Source organism: Lepidochelys kempii, chromosome 2, assembly GCF_965140285.1.
Source record: "Lepidochelys kempii isolate rLepKem1 chromosome 2, rLepKem1.hap1, whole genome shotgun sequence".
Taxonomy (NCBI): domain Eukaryota; kingdom Metazoa; phylum Chordata; order Testudines; family Cheloniidae; genus Lepidochelys; species Lepidochelys kempii.
In genome coordinates this window covers 133,397,894-133,418,443 of record NC_136381.1, presented here as the reverse complement: position 1 = coordinate 133,418,443, position 20,550 = coordinate 133,397,894, and the positions used below count along the sequence as shown (strand labels likewise).

Below are 20,550 nucleotides of genomic sequence, written 5' to 3'. Positions count from 1 at the left end.
CTGGGGAGCTTTGCTGCAAATTTTGCTGAAAATTAGGGAAAGGCTGTGCAGGAGCTCACCAAGTCATCTTCTGAGTGTGTCATGACTGTCATGTGATCAAACAATCTGTTAGGTGACAAACATCCTTTTCAAGTCATTTCAAAAATTTCAGAAGTGGCATCTATTTGAGTGCCTAGGTTTTTTGGTGTTTGCAATTTTGAGTCACAAAATTTTGAGCACTTCAAATTCAGGTTGCTCATCCATGTGGAATTTACACATACTTGACTGTATAGGTACATGTAAATCTCACTCCTATGGCTCCCAATATTGCAAATACAAATATAGAGGCCAGGTGGCAGCCACTTTTCAGTGTTTCATCTTACCTCATAAGATTTCTAGCCTTAAGCAAACACTTTTGGCTAGATAAACTTCAGAAGTCAAATTATTTTCAAAATGTTTCAGCTTACAATTATCAAAGATATAATTCAACACCTTTCCTCGCACGTTAAAATCCAGTTTTGCTTGTGAAAAAACAAACAGGGTTTCTGTATTTTTTTTTCACACATCACACTATTTTAAGTAAATACACTTTTGACATGTTGTGATAAAATGCAGAGAGGGAATAACTACTTCATGAGTATGAATGATGGAATCTGTCTACAATCCCATTAACAGCAGCAATGAGCCAGGAATAGTGACATGCCTGTCGGAAGGAAAGCGTCTTTGCTATTTGTTAGTCAACTGTTTTATTTTGTATTCAGGTGGAAAGATAAAATTCCAGAATGTTCTCCCATGTATCCCTTTATTTTCCTACACTAACCCATAGATGCCCCACTAAGAAAAGAATGACTGGGAGTTTGATTCCTCTTTTCTGTGAAGTCAAATTTCAATGTCACTAGCCCATGAGAGTAGCCCTATTGCAGAGTCTTTTGTAGATCTAGTTGAAAATTCCCAAATTTTGATTTAAAATGTTGTCAGCAACACCAGCCACATCATGACTTCCACCAGCCTTGGTTACAACCTGCAGGGTGACCCTAATACACTCAGAGTCCGGAATTTTCTGCAAAAACATTTGTTCTACACCGTTCAGACCTCTTCTGGACAGTCCAAATATTTCAGTTCTGTTGTCCTCTAAAGTGTCAATATTCAGCAGTTTGCTACTTTAACTGGAGTTACCCTACAGTTCAGTGTAAACACAACGCTAGATTAGTGCAGATTAAAAATAAAACAAGTTTATTTAACTAAAGAGAGATTGTAAATTGAATATAAGTATATGGTATTAAAGTCAGAAATGGTTACCTAAGAAATAAAGATAAAACACTTTCTAGTAGTTAAAACTTAACAAGCTAGACTTGGTTCAAGCTAACATCCTCATGGCATCATCCCAGCAACATGACTGACCAAATTCTCAGGTCCTGAACCCCCAAAGTCTAAGGGCTGGATCCTTTGCTGTCTTAGGTGAGAGAGAGAGGGAGAGATATCTTGAGTTGTTTCTGCCCCTTACTTGTATAGTCTGGTCACCCTTTGAAGTAGATTCTTCTGAGGATTATCCCCCAAAACAAAGTTTAGTCAAAGAAAGAAGGTGACAGTAAAGAAGGTGACATGGAGTCTGTTGGTGAAGGTTGCTTCATGCTCTTCTTCTCCTCTGTGTATGCTGAAATGCAGATTTGCCTTGTCTCCTGCCATTTCTTCTTCTTGCTGTCTCAAGGTCCCCATTTACTACTTATATGAAAATTGAGGTGTAAACAGCTTCCTTCGTTTGGGATAGACCTGTTTAATGACTTTTGCTAAATCAGTGCTGTGTGGGTTTGAACGTGTGCTAACAACATCATGCAGGGGGAATTCATAACTTTACATATAATGTTGCTACCTATATTTCACCATGATACTATTGACCAGTGAACTGTTTGTTTTCAAATGATACCTCAAAAGGCATATTTTGTACAAAGAGTATTATAATAGTATGTAGGATGTGAATTCAGGGGTGCTTTCGGTCAGAGGTAATGCAGGGGGCATGCCGGATCATGTGTCCCCCCCAGATTCCTGCCATGATTTATATGCATTGCCCTGAACCCTGCTGCATACCACCAGAACCTTAAAACTGGGCCTCCCCACATCAACAGTTATGCATTATCTCTGGTTTAGGTCATGCTGTTCCGTTGTTTGTTTTAATTTTTTTTGAGCATCACGCTTCTTCAACCATTTGTTCTTTTTGTTAATGAATTAAAAAGCATAAAAACAGTGACTTAAACAATAGTTTGAAGCATAACTAGACATAGCAGTGTGGATATCCTACACATGTCTGTCTCAGAATCTTCTCTTCTATCTTAAGCCAGTGATTCAGGTTTCAATTTTCCGTTCTCACAATTAGAACAATCTATTCCACTGGCTCTGCTTCCTGTTAATAGCTAAAAAGAGCTGCTGCTTTTCCATCAGGTCATTTTAAATCCATCTCTGTCATTTTTTCTATTCTTTCCCTCTGACTTCCTTTCCATTCCCTCTGTTCTGATTCCTTTGTTTGCCTTTTTGGTTTATTTTTCTCTTGTTTTTCCGTTTTTCCCTGCTGTTGACCAAACTGAGTCCAAATCACATAATGCTTCATGATGCTATTGACCAATCTGAACCAAAAAGTAACATAATGTTTTGTGGCCGGGAGAAAGGCAAGAGGAAAAACACAGCCTGTGAAGTTATAGCAACACTTTGCTAACTGGTTGCAATGGCAGACATAGAATTTTATTAGGAATCTGTGAAGCTAACTTGTAAACAGAGCTATTAAGCATGAATGTAAATTGTTCAGAAAACAGATACATTTCAAAATCAATTTCACAGACAATGTGTATTGATCAAAGCATGAAAATTCTTTGTACTTCTAACCAAACCTGTGATTTAAAAAGTAGTATGAGACCAACATTTTTAAGAAATCACTGCTAATAAATAAGAAAAGTACATTATATTTAGAATCCTTTACATTCATATAATTGTATAACTTTAAAACTCACGGCAGTTGCTATAATCTTTGCATAATTTCTGTTCTGTATACACAGGAAAATACAAACCTGTCAATGTCTGAGACTTGCAAATAGTCTCAATGGTCTTCAGGTATTCGTGCTGTGCCTGGCTTCAGACCCTGTATGTTTTGCAAATACGTATGAAGCCAGATAAGAGAGATCCTGTATGGTCTATGGCAGTGGTTCCCAAACTTCTCCCACCGCTTGTGCAGGGAAAGCTCCTGGTGGGCCTGGCCGGTTTGTTTACCTGCCGCGTTTGCAGGTTCGGCCGATCGTGGCTCCCAGTGGCCGCGGTTCGCTGCTCCAGGCCAATGGGAGCTGCTGGAAGCGGCAGCCAGTATGTCCCTCCACCCACGCCGCTTCCAGCAGCTCCCATTGGCCTGGAGCAGCGAACCGCGGCCACTGGGAGCCGTGGTTGGCCGAACCTGCAGATGCGGCAGGTAAACAAACCGGCCCGGCCTGCCAGGGGCTTTCCTTGCACAAGCGGTGGAACAAGTCTGGGAACCACTGCCTTAGTACTTCACAACAGATGGAGTTCTCAGTGTGGTAGCCCATATTGTTTACCAACCTAATTTGTTAGGGCAGGCAGATAACTGACAGAGATCCAGTTAAGAAAGGTAGAGAGAAAGGTGCAGTACTACTGAAAACATAGACCTCCTCTTAACTTGATCATGACGTGCAATGTATTGTTGCAGTTTACTGCCTTAACTCCCTCTGTGCATGCTTATCTTAGCAGTAATCACTGCTGGTGTGTGTTCTGTTGCACATAAGCAATCCAATGTCACAAGGTGCCCATGAAATAATATCATATGAGTGAAATTGCCATGAGTTTAGCAGCAAGAGGCCGTAGTTTGTTTTTCCAAAGGACTTTGATTTGCTCAAAAGTCCCAACAAATTATCTGTGTTGTCTTGATGTCATGAAGGTAGAGTAGGGGCATTAGGGGACGATAGCTAAGGAAGTGTTGTTCTAAGTCAGCCATAAAAATGTTGGCATACTGTGGGGCCATGCAGATACCCATAGCAGTGCTGCTGACTTGAAGCTATATATTGTCCCCAAATGTGATATAGTTGTGGTTGAGGACAAAGTCACAAAGAATATTTCCAACACACCTCTGAACAACATACTAACTCACAGATTCCTTCCTAACAATACCACCTCTATTTCACGTTTGGGGACAATATATAGCTTCAAGTCAGTGGCACTGCTGTGGGTATCCGCATGGCCCCACAGTATGCCAACCTTTTTATGGCTGATTTAGGGGGTAAGAGCTAAGGAAACGTTGTTCTAACACCCCTACTCTACTTGCACTACACTGGTGACATCTTCATCATCTGGACCCATGGAAAAGAAGCCCTTGAGGAATTCCACCATGATTTCAAAAATTTCCATCCCACCATCAACCTCAGCCTAGATCAATCCACACAAGTGGGCCATTTCCTGGACACTACTGTGCTATATAAGCGATGGTCACATAAATACCACTGTATACCAGAAACCTGTTGACTGCTATACTTATCTACATGCTTCCAGCTTCCATCCAGGACACACCACATAATCCATTGTCTACAGTCAAGCTGTAAGATACAACCACATTTGCTCCAATCCCTCAGACAGAGACAAACACCTACAAGATCTCTATCAAGCATTCTTACAACTACAATTCCCACCTGCTGAAGTGAAGAAACAGATTGACAGAGCCAGAAGAGTACCCAGAAGTCACCTACTACAGGACAGGCCCAACAAAGAAAATAACAGAACGCCACTAGCTGTCACCTTCAGCCCCCAACTAAAACCTCTCCGATGCATCATCAAGGATCTACAACCTATCCTGAAAAATGATCCCTCACTCTCACAGATCTTGGGAGACAGACCAGTTCTCACTTACAGACAGCCCCCCAACCTGAAGCAAATACTCTCCAGCAACCACACACCACACAACAAAAACACTAACCCAGGAACTTATCCTTGCAACAAAGCCCAATGCCAACTCTGTCCACATATTTATTCAAGTGACACCATCATAGAAACTAATCACATTAGCCACGCCATCAGGGGCTCATTCACCTGCACATCTGCCAATGTGATATATGCCATCATGTGCCAGCAATGCCCCTCTGCCATGTACATTGGCCAAACCGGACAATCTCTACGCAAAAGAATAAATGGACACAAATCTGACATCGGGAATCATAACATTCAAAAACCAATAGGAGAACACTTCAACCTCTCTGGCTACTCAGTAAAAGACTTAAGGTTGGCAATTCTGCAACAGAAAAGCTTCAAAAACAGGCTCCAACAAGAAACTGCTGAGCTTGAATTAATATGCAAACTAGCTACCATTAACTTGGGTTTGAATAGAGACTGGGAGTGGTTGGGTCATTACACATATTGAATCTATTTCCCCATGTTAAGTATCCTCACACTTTCTTGTCAACTATCTAAATGGGCCATCTTGATTATCACTACAAAAGTTTTTTTTTTCTCCTGCTGATAATAGCTCATCTTAATTAATTAGCCTCTTACAGTTTGTATGGCAACTTCCACCTTCTCTGTATGTGTGTGTGTATATATATATATATATCTTCTTATTATATGTTCCATTCAATGCATCCGATGAAGTGGGCTGTAGTCCATGAAAGCTTATGCTCTAATAAATTTGTTAGTCTGAGGTGCCACAAGTACTCTTGGTTTTTTTGTGGATACAGAGTAATACGACTGCTACTCTGAAACCTATAAAAGAAGGTAATATAAGCAATATTCCCTCCGAGCCTACAGTACCACCTTAAAAAATCCAATTTTTCATTTCTATTTCTCTGACTGTTCTTGTTTGCCTTTGTGTTAGTAGTCAGGACAGGAGAAAACTATAACCTACCCTCACTGGTACCCCTGAGTCCCACTTCATTCTCTCTCCAGCTAATATTAGCTGGTTCTCCCCTCACCCTGATTTTTATGGTCCCCTGTCTGAACTCTTTCACTGGCTTTTTCTCACTTTATGCATCACCTTCAAGCTTCCTGTCTTGTCTTTACTGTATAATTGTGTGAAGGGTATATGGGGAGTAATGAATGTAATGGAGAAAATTAAGAAGTGATGTGTAAGGTACATTTTGGTAAATGGGTATGAGGCTAAGGGAATCTAAGTGAATCTAAGGTGGACTATTATGTACTCAGAGAGACAGAACAAGGTGAAAGTTGTACGTAGTTAGGCTGCCTTCAAGTCACTTTAGTCAATTCTGGAGTTAACGATTGAATGAGCAACTTTTCTATTTTGTGTCTTTACTGTAACTCCTGATAAATTCCTCTTGTTTTATATAAACTTGAAGTGATTTGGATCTGACTTCTCTGGAAGAAAGGTTGGGTGCTGTGGACTAGAATGTGAGTTCTGTCCTTTTACTTTAATTAAGGCAAAATTTTGTCATCTGTTTCTGTTTAACACATATAATAATGTAATTGAAGTGCTCTAATATGTAATGGGCAAGATTCTACATTGGTGTAAATTATAATTCCATTTAAGTCAATGTATACCACAGAAGATGCAGCCTAGTAATTGTTTCTAAATTCCTCAGATGAAAGATAGTCTGTAAGTGTAAAGGTTTATTAATAATAGATAAAGAGGTATAAAATGCACTTATGCAAACAGTTCCTTTCCCCATACCCAATCATCCTAATTCATCAAATCGCCAGAGCATTCTCTATAGTAATAGAATCACTGCCCTGAACCATGTCAAAGTAAGAGAAAGCATGGCGGGGGGGCAGAATTCAAAATATTAATAGGGTGTGAGGAAGAATTCTGCTATTTTCTACACAAAACTTAAGGTTGTATGTCTGGTTCTTAGTCATAATAAAAAAAAGTCAGCTCTTGGCCCAGTTACTGTAACATCAGCATTTAGCACCACTGAAAGATCAAGAAGTAAATACCTCATAACCATGAAGATGAGGAGAAAGAAACTGAGAGCACTGGAAAAAGTTTCACTTTGAGTACCCTGACAATAAAGCTTTATTGTCAAGGTACTCAAAGTGAAACTTTTCATCTTACTATATCATAGTGAGATTAATATCTCTCTATTTTCAGTAACCCTTGTAGTGGTAGTGGGATCACTATCACTGGAGGTATCCCTGATTGACAGTCTGAACTAAAAGGCTAAGGGGTGAGTGTGTTTGATTCTCCATAGTTTAAATTCCAGGGTATTACTAATTAAGAGGTCTCTTGGTGTTTGGTACTGTTTCTCTCCCTCTATGTGTGAAACTTGCAAGCTGCTAATTGTGTTAGTACATTCTAAGACAGAGTCTGTTCTCAAAGCAATTCTTTGTAACAACTACTCACACAAAGAGAGACTCAAAGCAATATTCTGTAACAACAGAAACAGCACCCAGAGACTCCCCGCCCTTTTGTTGTATTCATCTCGCTTTGTTAACAATTGTGATTAAAATAGAGATAGAGGATGTATGTGGATGGATGCTTGGTGTGGATAATAACTGAATGATGAGGGAGGTGCCAGCCTAAGAATGCAGTGTCCATCGGCTGAAGAAGGCGTCAAGTGGAAATAACCAGAGGACCCCCGGAGGGCAGACTGGAATCCACCCAACAGCCTCAAGAATGGGAGAACCAAAGAACAAGATAACATCTGGCAGCATGGAGCCGTCAGGAATGTGCCATCTGCTGATTGATTCAGCAACAGCATGATGAAGCAATTCCCATCGACTGGCATAGGAAGAAATTCCTATCAAAATGGACTCTAGAAAGTGAGAACTTTGGGGTCTGATTCTGCAAACCAACTTCCAGGAGCATCAGATGAGCATCTGACGAGGCCCTGCTCCCTTCTCATGTCCAGGCCTCCTGGCCAGTGGCTTGGCATGAGCAACTCTAAGGCTGGTAACTATGATAACAACCTTGCAGAACCTATGTGTGCGTGTGTTTGTATGAATGAATGTGTGAATAAATATGAAATTGAATGGAATGTTATAGTTATAACTAACTGCTTACTATGATTCTTTCTGTATTCACAATAAATGTGGTATTTTGCCTTTTCCCCTTTAATAAGATCCTGCTGGTTTTTATTTTATTGGTATAACAAGTGGATAACGAGACTGAACTTTCCTTATCCCTGGAGGTATACCCCTCCAGGTCAGGATGAAGACATATTGATGGGGGCAGTATGAGGGAGCTTGTGTTGCTACTCCCAAGACTATATTCATTCTCTGGATTCTTTAATATAGGAGTTCAGTTGGCAAGGCTATCAATCTGACAATTTATATTAACAACAAAATCACTCAGGTATTTTTAAAACAAAGAACAGAAAAAAAATCATTCCCTTATTGCCATTTACTCTCTTCTTAATAATACAAAATATAAGATAAATACTACACATGGGAAAGTCACACATTTTATAAAATCAATACAAACATTTCAGAAAAATCCAGTTCCTTCCAGAAGTTTGTAAATATTCTGCAACCCCCAAACAGTTGCTTACATTTGTAAAGAAGGTAGCGGCCTTAACACTTGTAGGACAGAAGAGCCAGTCCTTGGGAATGTTTATGAAAATCTTTTCTCTGTGTGAGTGCCATGGAGAGCAAAGTGTGGGGACCTTGCCTGGCTTATTTTTCAAGGCAATGCTGGGAGCTCTATCCCTTTCTTCACACTGGACTATAATGCCTGCATTTAAGGGCCAAAAAGAATATCATACCTATCAACCTTAGACTCTCAGACTTCAAGGCCAAAGGGAGCATTATGATCAGCTAGTTTGACTTCCTGCACGTTGCAGGCCACAGAACTTTGCCCACCCACTCCTGTAATAGACGCTTAAGCTCTGGCTGAGTTACTGAAGTCTTCAAATCATGATTTAAAGATTTCAAGTTACTGAGAATCCACCATTTACACTAGTTTAAAGCTGCAAGTGACCCGTGCCCCATGCCGCAAAATAAGGTGAACACCGCTCAGGGTTTCTGCCAATCTGATCTATGGGAAAATTCCTTCTTGACCCCAAATATGGCAGTCACTTGGTTCCTGAGCATTTCAGCAAGACCCAACAGCCAGACACATGAGAGAGAATTCTCTGTAGTAACTCAGAGCCCTCCCCATCTACTGTCCTATCACAGGCTGTTGGAGATATTTGTTGCTAGCAATTGCAGATTGGCTACATGCTATTGTAGGTATTCTAAGCAAGCCATCTACTCCATAAATTTATCAAACTCAGTCTTGAAGCCAGGTAGGTTTTTTGCCCCCACTGTTCCAGAATTTCACTTCTCTGATGGTTATAAATGTTCATCCCTAGCTGCAAAGTGTTTAGTTGCTGTATCTGAAAATCTGCTTTTAACACATGCAGGCTCCAACTATAGACAAAATCACAATTCGCTTTGTACTCTTTCCAAATGAATTTTATTGATGCAAACTCACACTAGTAAATCAGTTAGGAGCTAATTCTGTGGTAAAATTTGGAGTCTTCTGGATACTACAGTGTTATCACTCACAATAGGCAGGAGGGTTGTGTCACCAACGTCTGAAGCTTCTGCATTGTCAGAAAATCAGTTTTGTGATATGGGCCCAGGTGATCCCAGCAGACATTGATCCCCTGCTCAGTGCTTCAGTGGAAGGCATAAAACCTCCAAGATGTCGGCAAATCCAACCTGGAGGAAAATTCCTTCCTGACCCAAATCTGGCGATTGGTTTAACCCTGAGCAAGATAGCAAGAGTGGCACAGCTAAGCTTCAATGGCCATAGGATTTGCTGAACCACATCAGACCATTGGTCCAGTTATCCTGGTATCCTGCTTCCAGCTGTGGACCAATATCTCATGCTTCAGAGTAAGATGGAAAAAAATCATCTGGCCAATTTTGGACTAAGGGAGAAAAAAAATCCTTCCTGGCCTCTGAGCACATGACCGACTGATGTCCTGAAGCATCAGATTTGATTATTGTTAACTTAGCTACAGAGATGCAAGTGTTAACATTGTGAAAGCAAAGCAGCGATTCATTTTCTTTCAGTCACATGGAAGCAAAGGAGTATGACCTCCTTACTTGTGTTTAGTCGTACCTTATTCCACAAGTGGCACCTTTCTTACCAATGGCACCTGCTGTGGAGTAGGCCACTACTTAGGCTGAGGAAGGGTGGAGAAGCTACTCACCATGGTGAGCTCTTTGCCACAGAAGCAGTACTGCCCTAGCAAGTGTTTCTATTTGGATGAATAAGTTCTCAGGAGTGGGAGTAATTGGATTTGAAATTTGCAGCTTGTCCCTGATCAGTGTTACTAATGACATCATCGAGCATGAGTTCAGAAAGACCTTGAAACATTCTTTTTCCATCGTGCATATACAGAAGGGGAGAGACCAAGAGAGCGGAAGAGTGGACCACTATTTGCTTCTTAGTTCTGTGAGCAAACTCATGAGACTTCTCTGTGAATCATGTGAACTGGTGAGCATCTGTTTTCATGTTCTTTAATATTATCATCATATTATCTATTAGACATGGGTGAGAACCAAACCCCAGAACCCCTGATCTTTGGGGAAAGGGGTGAGATCCAGATCAGGATCTAAATTATTTTGTTTGGGCCCATCTCTAATAGCTATAGAGCTGGGCTGGTAAAGCTCTGGCAGAGCTGGAGAGCAGCTGCCTCTCTTGCTGCTCTCTCTAACCTGGTGAGGCTGATATGGCTCCTGACAGAACATACTGGGGAGAGAAAGCATCAGCCTTTTAACATGCAGTTGATGACTCCACCCTTTATGAATGGCTGCTATCCAGTGAAGTTGCTGTATTTTCATACTGACTGCCCCCCTGGGAGAATATCTTTTCTCTTATGTATGTGTTTTTATCCCACTTTGGCCCTTACACTTCTCTTAATGCCATATCCATTGGGATCATCTTACACACCACCTGTGAATATTATTTTCCGTTACATTATTCATACTAACTTGCCTTTCATAAAAAAAGGATTTCTGTCTTGTTTAATGTCGTCATCTTCTCCTTTTGGTGGGGGAGAAAAGAGGGGGAGAAGTGTAATGACGTGGGAAGGCAGTTTATCAAGTCTCAGATCATGCACAGCATTATTGTGGAAGCTGTCTGGCAATCAGTGAGAGAAGTGTCAAGGAGTGAGACTAATGAAAGCTCTGACAGCAGTCTCTTCTTACCAGTTTACAGCACATGCAGTGTCGACTCTAAAATGGAGGGGTTATAGTAAACTTTTGAACAGTGTTATCGGAAGACTCATTTTTCTACCTAACCCCCAAATTAATTAGAATTCCAATAATCGCAGCGAAGATTCTGGACTCCACAAAGAACATCTTGGGGACTGCGATAGAACTCACAACTAAGCACTTTTGGGTCAGGTCAGTATTTCGATATGAGATGTCCAAGAAAAATCCAAAGTGCTACACAAAGTGATGTTAATGACACATAAGATGGCACTGTTTTCTCAGAAGAAGTACTGAAGCAAAACACTCACATGCTCTTAGGAGGTGCTGTACTGTGGAGAGCACCCTCTTTCAGAGGAGAGGCAAAGGCAAGCTTTTAACCCTGTGTGGTAATGCAGTATCATATACCTTATTTTGTGAAAATAGGGATGGGGTTCTGGCCAAAATCCAGTTCTGATCAGCACATTCTGCCTCCTGAAAATTCCTGCTGCTATTTACTTTACTTTATTGGTACTCTTTACTTTTTGCTCCACAGTGTGGGTTTACACTGTTAATCACATTCTGCATACCACACCAGAGGTAGCTGATTCATTCAGGTGGGTGAAGTGATGTGCATACAAGAATTCTGAAACTGTGATTTGAGGAGCACTAGTAATCCACAGAGCATTTTGGTGATGGTGTGTAGAGAACTGGTTGTTCACCCGGTGCTAGTTATCCCTCCTTTATTGCCAGCTGCTAAAACTGCATTATTAGAAACTAAAAATACATTCAATCTTTTTCATTATCAGTCTTAACAGAGGCCAAGGGCTGAATGGATATAAAAACTCAACATCTCTCAACCCTTTTTTGCATAGGGCATTGCTGTAGTTGTTTCAGGGATGATATGCAATCACAAATGGTAGATCAGGTTGTCTACAAGAAATCTTAATCCCTTCATGATCACTTGACAAGGGAGCAGGTCAAACTCAGGGATATCAGGGGTTTAAAAAACTAGGTCCTGAGTAATCAGAGGAGCTAGCGAATAGGAGCAACAAACAGGCGAGTTTTGTGAGAGAGTTCTTCAGGTGAAGGAGGAGCAGCTGAAGGAGTTTAGGGGTTTGTGAGGGAGTTTAGAGGTGGAGCATGAAAGCCAGATATATGCAACATACATACTCTAAGCTTGGATAAAGAAGCTCCCCCCACCGTATCCCCTTCCCCAAAGAACAAACAAAAACATTGAAAGAGTAAAAAGAATGCAGGCAGAAGTCCAGAAGCAGAGTGGGGGCTATTCAATTTATTGCACTGAATGCAGCATGTACAATTACCTTCCTTGTGGGCAGGTGGCATAGGCACACATTCAGTGAAAGCAACTCATGGCCCTCTGTCAAGGTTCCTTCCCCACTGTGAACTCCAGGGTACAGATGTGGGGACCAGTATGAAAGACCCCCTAAGCTTATTCTTACCAGCTGAGGTTAAAATCTTCCCCAAGGTACAAACTTTGCCTTGTCCTTGAACCCTATGCTGCCACCACCAAGCAATTTAAACAAAGAACAGGGAAAAAGACCACTTGGAGACATCTTCCCGCAAAATATCTGCCCAACCCTTACACCCCCTTTCCTGGGGAAGGCTTGATGATAATATCCTCACCAATTGGTGCAGGTGAACACAGACCCAAATCCTTGGATCTTAAGAACACTGAAAAATCAATCAGGTTCTTAAAAGAAGAATTTTATTTAAAGAAAAGGTAAAAGAATCACCTCTCTAAAATCAGGATGGTAAATACTTTACAGGGTAATCAGATTCAAAACATAGAGAATCCCTCTAGGCAAAACTTTAAGTTACAAAAAGACACAAAAACAGGAATACACATTCCCTTCAGTACAGCTTATTTTACAAGCCATTAAACAAAAGAAAATCTAACGCATTTTCTAGCTAGATTACTTAATAACTTTACAGGAGTTGGAAGGCTTGCATTCCTGATCTGTTCCCAGCAAAAGCATTGCACAGACAGCCCAAACCCTTTGTCCCCCCGTTCAGATTTGAAAGAATCTTGTCCCCTCATTGGTCATTTTGGGTCAGGTGCCAGTGGGGTTACCTTAGCTTCTTAACCCTTTACAGGTGAAAGGATTTTGCCTCTGGCCAGGAGGGATTTTATAGCACTATATACAGAAAGGTGGTTACCCTTTCCTTTATATTTATGACACCCTCGGAGAATGAGTATGAGCTCTTGAGACCATTGTGACTGAACTGGAGGAGGCAAGGGGATAGAGAGGTTCATAGATGAGACTTTCCAGGGTACAGTAGAGTAGTCTGTTGAGGAGCATCAAAGTCTCAGGGAATGAGAACATCAAACTGGAGTGGAGGGAAATGATCCTATAGATGGGACCATCCTTCCAGATGATGTCATGGTATCCTCTAGCACTGAGAATCCCCCTCATCGGGGGGGGACCCCATTTATTAGGAAGAACCATGTAATAGTAATGCGGGATTCAATTATTAGCAATATAGATAGTTGCATTTGTGATGACTGGGAGAATTGTAGGGTGAGTTGTCCGTTGAGTGCGAAGGTTGTAGACTTCTTGAGACATCTAGATAGACTTAGGTACAATACTAGGGAGGAGTCAGTGACTGTGGTACTAGTAGGAACCAATGACATAGCGAAAAGTAGGAGACAGGTCCCAGAGGCTAAATTTAGGCTTTTAGGTAAAAGATTAAAGTCCAGGATCTCCCTGGTAGCATTCTCTGAAATGCTTCCAGTTCCACATGCAGGGACAGCTAGACATGAGAAAGAGTAGGAATAAATGATCAGTTTTCCCAAAGGAGAGAGGTAAACAGTGGTGTCCCTCAAGGATCTGTACTGAGAACTGTGCTGTTCAACATATTCATAAGTGATCTGGAAAAGGGGGTGAAAAGTGGGGAGGCAAAGTTTCTGAATGATATAAATTATTCAAGATAGTTAAGTCCAAAGTTGGACTTACAAAGGGATCTCTCTAAACTGAGTGACTGAGCAACAAAATGGCAGATGAAATTCAATGCTGATAAATGCAAAGTAATGCACATTGGAAAACACAATCCCAACTATACATATAAAATAATGGGGGTCTAAATTAGCTGTTACCACTCAAGAAAGAGATTTTGACATCTCTGGAGTCTTGGAGATCATGGATAATTCTCTGAAAATATCTGCTCAATGTGCAGTGACAGTCAAAAAAGCTAACAGCACATTATGAATCATTAGGAAAAGTACAGATAATAGGACTGAAATTATAATGCCATTATATGAAGCCATTGTACATGCACACCTTGAATACTGTGTGCGGTTCTGGTATCCCCATCTCAAAAAAAGCTATATTAGAATTGGAAAAGTTACAAAGAAGGCAAGAAAAATGGTTAGGGGCATGGAACAGCTTCCATGTGGAGAGAGATTCAATGATTGGGACTGTTCAAGCTTAGACAGGAGATGATTAAGGGGTGGTGGGTATGGCAGAGGTCTATAAAATCATGATTGGTGTGGAGAAAGTGAATAGGAAAGTGTTACTTACCCCTTCACGTAACACAAGAATCAGCGGTCACACAATGAAATTAATAGGCATCAGGTTTAAAATAAAAATAAGGAAGTACTTCTTCACATAATGCACAGCCAACCTGTTGAATTTGTTGAGGGGATGTTGTGAAGAGCAAAAGTAGAACTGGCTTCAAAAAAGAATGAGGTAAGTTCATGGAGGATAGGTCCATAAATGACTATTAGCTAAAACACTCAGGGAAACCGCTCCATGCTCTGGGTGCCCCTAAACTTCTTACTGTCAGAAGCTGGGACTGGATGAGAGGGATGGATCACTGCTGTTCATTTCCTCTGAAGTATCTGGCACTGGTGGTTGTCATAAGATAGGATACTGGCTAGATGGAACATTGGTAAGACACATTATGGGCATGCTAATTTACTATATATGGTGTACATTGTGAACAAGTTTGAGACTTCCTTCTGTATTAACCCACTGGTATGTAGCAAGAAGAGAAGTGGTGTCCTTTAAACATTTTTAAACCCCAAACTAATTCTTTGTCTTATTAGGCAAACTAACCATGTGGTATCTAGAGAAATATCCAACACATTCAAATATTATTGGTTTCAAAAAGTCAGGAGGCACCTAAAATTTACAGAATTAAATATGTTTAATATACATTAATATTATCATGATTCTTTCCAATCCCCACAGTTGCACATCCAAAGGCAAACTGATTTACTTAGGAAGAGTAGAATCAGTTGATGGGGGACATTTTTTTATTTGATTAGAAAAAACATTAAAACCATGACAATCACAACTACATTTGCAGCAGCAATACTATTGGAAAGCAAGTTTTATATAGTGGCTATTGTAGATATGACAAGAGAACAGTCAAAAGTGAAGTGTTCTCCTTTTCTGTGGTTCTGGTGCTGAGCCGTAGTGTAGTTAATACATGGGAACTACTGAGGGATCCCTGTTAGATCTACGAAGATAAACTGTCAGGACAGGTGAGTGAGCAGGGTAAAGTTGATGACTGTGCATTTAGTGCCAGATTCTGCAACTCTCACTCTAACACGTAGCTCAGATGGCTAGCTCACAAAAGGGCTTCAGAAAAGGGCCTTTTATAAGCTTTGAAACACCGCCACAGCTCAAATACACACGCAATGAGTTAGATAACACTTCTTCTTAACACCAGAAGAAAAAGGGAAAAGAGCATTAGGTACTCTAACATGGACACAGTCAGCACACCAGGCTCCTCGGGAACTGAGTACATGAGCAACGTGGCAGCAGAGCAGAGAAGAATGTGTGCTTCTAGGAGTCTCCTATCACAGACAAAGGGTTGTCTCCCAAACATGAGGAGGAATGTTATTCTGCAGACACAAATCCTTTATCTCTAGCACCTTCCTTATTTATTATGGAATAATGGCCCAGCCAGCATGGAGTTTAGTTTATTCTAAGTCAGTGGAACTGGGGGGCATGGAATAGCATTCACATCACACTCCCCGTCAATACATGACCCGGGCCGGGGAAACTAATGACCCAGCCAGTGGACCAAATTTGGTGATGAATCCTGGTCAGATACCACCTGAGGCACATTGTGCATACGCCAGGAAGAAGTAGAGTGGGTGAGTGCAGGGAGTGATGTTAAAAGACTTATCCCACATAAGCATCTAACTATCCTGTAAAAGGTTTAAGGAACTGGAAGAACTAGCATTAAAAACGCACAACAAGCTCAATTGAGATAAGAGATGGTTGGGCACAGAGTCTGGAACTTGGATTGTGAGGCAGCACCCCCCACAGCTCCCTGGCCAATGGGACCTGCAAAGCCAGTACTCTGGGCAGAGGCAGCGTGCAGAGCTGCCTGGCTATGCCTCTGCCTAGCAGCTGAGCAAGGGGGATGTCGCCATTTCCAGGGAGCCCCCAGATAAGTGCTACCCACCTCACCCTGTCCCGTGCCCCGACCTCCTGCCCCCTCCCACACCCAAACTCTGCTGCTGCGACATGGTGGCCAAGACTGCCCAAGCAGCGGCCGGTATGCCTGGCGCAGGAACTTCCTGAGCTGCCCCTGAACCAGGCGCAGTGCTGCTGCAGAAGTCATAGAGGTCATGGAAAGTCATGGAATCCATGACTTCCGTGACCTCCATGACAAACCCACAGCCTTAACGATACTTTCTACCTCATGTGACTATCTTCTTAATACATATAGATAAAATTGTCTTTCAGAATTTGTTTTAGTCTGGTTTTGGTTTCCTTTGACATTTTTTAGTCTTCTAAGTGGAGATAGCAAGTCTGCTATATGGCTCCATCTATTTCTCTGATTGTAGGAGTATCTAGGATTAGTAATAAGACATCCTTTGCCAGTTTGTAGGTTACTTGATCTGGGGATGGTCTGCAGGTTATTGAATTGTCCGAGGAAGTTTAAAATTGCCCCTGCTTTATTCTGACACAGAGTATATGACTTATAAATCACTGCATTTTACGTTGACATTTTTGTTTGTGGAGGGGGAAGGTTGTTTTTCATTTGTGGTGTGCTACATTTATTTCTAGCATCACTGGTATCCCATGGCAATTTGTTTAATTTGATCATAGGATATAGTGTGTCTTCAGCAAGGCACAATGGCAGGAAGTTAAAAACACAGCAACCATTAATAACTAGATTTAACATTTATACCCTTAGCTGTAAATTTACTCTTGAATGTGTTGTGGTTGGACGGAATTGGCTGAAACTTTATCAGTATGTGTTATTCAGCAAAGCATTTAGGCATGAGTTAAAATGTTTTTTTCTGAATTGGGGCTTATCTGTTTCATTTGTGCTCTGGATTTATTTCATTTATTCCAGATTACATTCACTTTAATTTTCACATTTCAGAAGTCACCAGCATATTTAGGTGTGGCACATGAACAGTGACTACATCAGGACTGAGATCCTAGGCTAAGGTATTTTCAAGTATTTTAGTTTAAACTTGGTCATCTCTCTCTTGAAAGTATAATGGGCTACCCTTTGTCACTCCTAAACAAGAGTGTGTGTCTGTGTGTCAAGCTGGCCTTGGCAGAAAATGCATGTGCATGTTTAAAGTGAAAATATAAGGTGAATAATTATATTAATGGTCAACTGAAAGGGAAAGCTAATATAGCATGTAGCTGCCTTACAGGAGAAAGTTTTGTACAGTACCAAAGCATTCCTGTCAGTGGAATTCAAGATGGGTTTTACGAGGGATGCAAATATACTATCCACTATTGCCATTCTAAGATAGTAGTGCCTGCCATATTTTAACTCCGTTCTTGAGAGTACTCTCTAGGAACAATATCATAGAGTCAGCTGATCAGTATTATCCAAGGATATGATGTAAGTCCTAGGCTGACTACATTTTAGGGAAATTTTTCCACATAGGATGCCCTTTGAAATATGGGCACTTACATTATATCTAACTGACCTACTTCTGAACTCCTAGGAGATGCCCACAGGAGGAGAGAACAGCTTGTGATCAAAGGTATTTGCTTTGCTGAGCCACGTTCAACTCTTTTCCAGTTGAAAAATAATATGTTAGTGTGTAATACTTTAAAGGTTAATTCTTCCCTTCGTTATGTGGTGTTCCATTGTGAGACTGCGATACTGATCCTCTTGTCTGAGATAAGATTTTTACTATTGACAGTGGGCTGTCATACACCACTGACTTCTAAAAAGAATTCCCCATTGGCTTCAGACTTAAAAACTGATGGCTTGATAATGCCCAAGGAAATTTAATTGTGAAAAGAAGAGAAAGGCACAATGGCAATTGCACGTATCATGCTATAAAACAGAGTTTTTACTATTGTTAAAAAATAAATACATTTTTGCAACAAAAAAAATGCCCCAAATCAGTACATTTACACCAATGCAACCCAACTGAAGCTAGATGTAAATTAGAACAGAACACCATGGTAAACCATTCAAATGCGATCATCATCCAGATCTAGTATTTTGAAATTATTACATTAAAAATGATAGTGTGAGTATTAAGTGTATGTAATAATAACAGGACAAAGTTAACAAAATTCATTCAGCAGGGTGGGTCATAAATTACAATGCAAAATGGTGATCCATGGCGATATTGAATAGCCAAATTGAAATTATTCCTCTTTTAGTGGCTCCTGTTTGTTAACAGGAGCAGAACATGAGACTTAATTATAGCCTGGTAGTGAATAGAGGAGCATATGTAAATCTATATTATTCATCATTTTATTTATCACTTTCTGAGGATAAAGTACTATTTTGAAAATATGAACAATATCTGGATGCACTCTACAGTAGACCTGCTCATACCAGTTTTCAAGGTCTCAAAATATCCTCAAATATCACAACTATAATTAAATATTTCATTTTTATGTTAGAAGATGTTTTCTCAAGGTCTCTGTCATTGTAACATATTCTGGTTTGACTTTTATTCTTTTGTGCCTCCAAATGATCATTTTTTCCAATGGATTCACTGACAGTGAAGGCTAAACCAGCTATAATCTTTTGTCTCTTTCACTATGAATTTAGTTCAAGGACAATCAGTTGTGCTTATGTTAATACTAAGAAACAAGAGGTGTGGACCAATAATCCATTGTGTAGATATAACTTCTCTGAACTCAGGAATAAAGTGTCCAAAGCTATCAGCTAGTTTGAGGAAAACTCTGAGAAAATTGCATAATGACAGGTTTCAGAGTAACAGCCATGGTAGTCTGTATTCGCAATTTATTTGAGCATAAGCTTTCGTGAGCTACAGAATGCATCCGATGAAGTGAGCTGTAGCTCACGAAAGCTTATGCTCATATAAATTGGTTAGTCTCTAAGGTGCCACAAGTACTCCTTTTCTTTCTGAGAAAATTCAACCTACATTTAAAAATTTCTAAATCGCTCCCTGTCAACATAAGTTATAATTTGTGATTTTCTACTATTTTTTGTCGCCCCCCCCCCCCCCCCCCCGACCCTCTCTGGTTACTTTAAAAAATAGTCTAAGACAAAACATGGATACTGAGAAAGAAAGGAGAGGACAAAACAAGAGTTTAAAGGAAAAAAGTCACAAGGAAGAGAAATGAAAGGAGAAACAAAACATATGTCTTGTGACAGGGTCAGGCCAGATGGCTACAGGAGAGTGTGGGGTTTTTTTTAAACTTTGAATATGTTTAATATGGAAAACCACAGAAGATGGTTGTGTTACAGCTGCATGTTTTTCACGGAACATAGATGCAATGACACGTTGGCACCTGGATCACCGCAGCACAGCCAGGAAGCTGTTCACTTATACTGTACATTCACAGTAACGGGCAGCAAGCAGCACTTGGAATCCAAAAGGAAACTGCACTGTGTTCCAGCTGAACGATGGAGGCAGATGGTGGGACTTGCTCCAACATTTACTTCAGATTCTTAAAGAGTTTGTGAGCCACACAGTGGTCCCTGGCATGCAGGAAGTCAAAAAGCTCTTCTGTACATTCCTCCTGTGTGTGGGACCTTGCGGACACTCGCGCTTCACACAGCTCTAGCTTCTCCTGTGCCTTCACACACTTCTCAGTCTGCTCACAGTGCTCCCTTACTGTGGTTAAAGGATCCACTAGCTCTTTTTCCTCCTCCTCTTCCTCTTCCTCAGGTTCACCGCTGTGGCCCTCCAGCATCTCCTCATCCTGCAGCCCCATCGCCACTTTGCTCTGGCCTCCCTCACAGGCACAGAAGGAGAGTGTTAGAAGGCAGATATATTAGTCCCAGATTAAGCAGGTCCTTTTTCCCTGGGTAAGGTAACAGGGGCAGTTCTAGAACAAGAAGGAACTTGCTGGAACAAATTCAGGCAGGCAGACTAATTAGGACACCTGGAGCCAATTAAAAAGCAGCTAGAATCAATTAGGGCAGGCTGGCTAATCAGGGCACCTGAGTTTGAAAAGGACCTCACTTCAGTTTGTGGTGTGTGTGTGTGGGGAGCAAGAGGTGCTAGGAGCTGAGAGT

General features: G+C 40.9%; 1 protein-coding gene across 1 annotated transcript; it reads right to left on the bottom strand.

Annotated features, from left to right (window-relative positions):
• Positions 1–19,777: 19,777 nt before the first annotated feature.
• LOC140905974 (cytochrome b-c1 complex subunit 6, mitochondrial-like) lies at positions 19,778–20,246 on the bottom strand. Its single transcript, XM_073329467.2, has one exon. It carries the CDS (start codon positions 20,244–20,246, stop codon positions 19,968–19,970), a length of 279 nt encoding a protein of 92 aa, XP_073185568.1. The 3' UTR covers positions 19,778–19,967.
• Positions 20,247–20,550: the final 304 nt, after the last annotated feature.

Coding starts and splice junctions, on each gene's coding strand:
- LOC140905974 (XM_073329467.2), bottom strand. CDS start 20,246: ATGGGGCTGCAGGATGAGGAGATGCTGGAGGGCCACAGCGGTGAACCT.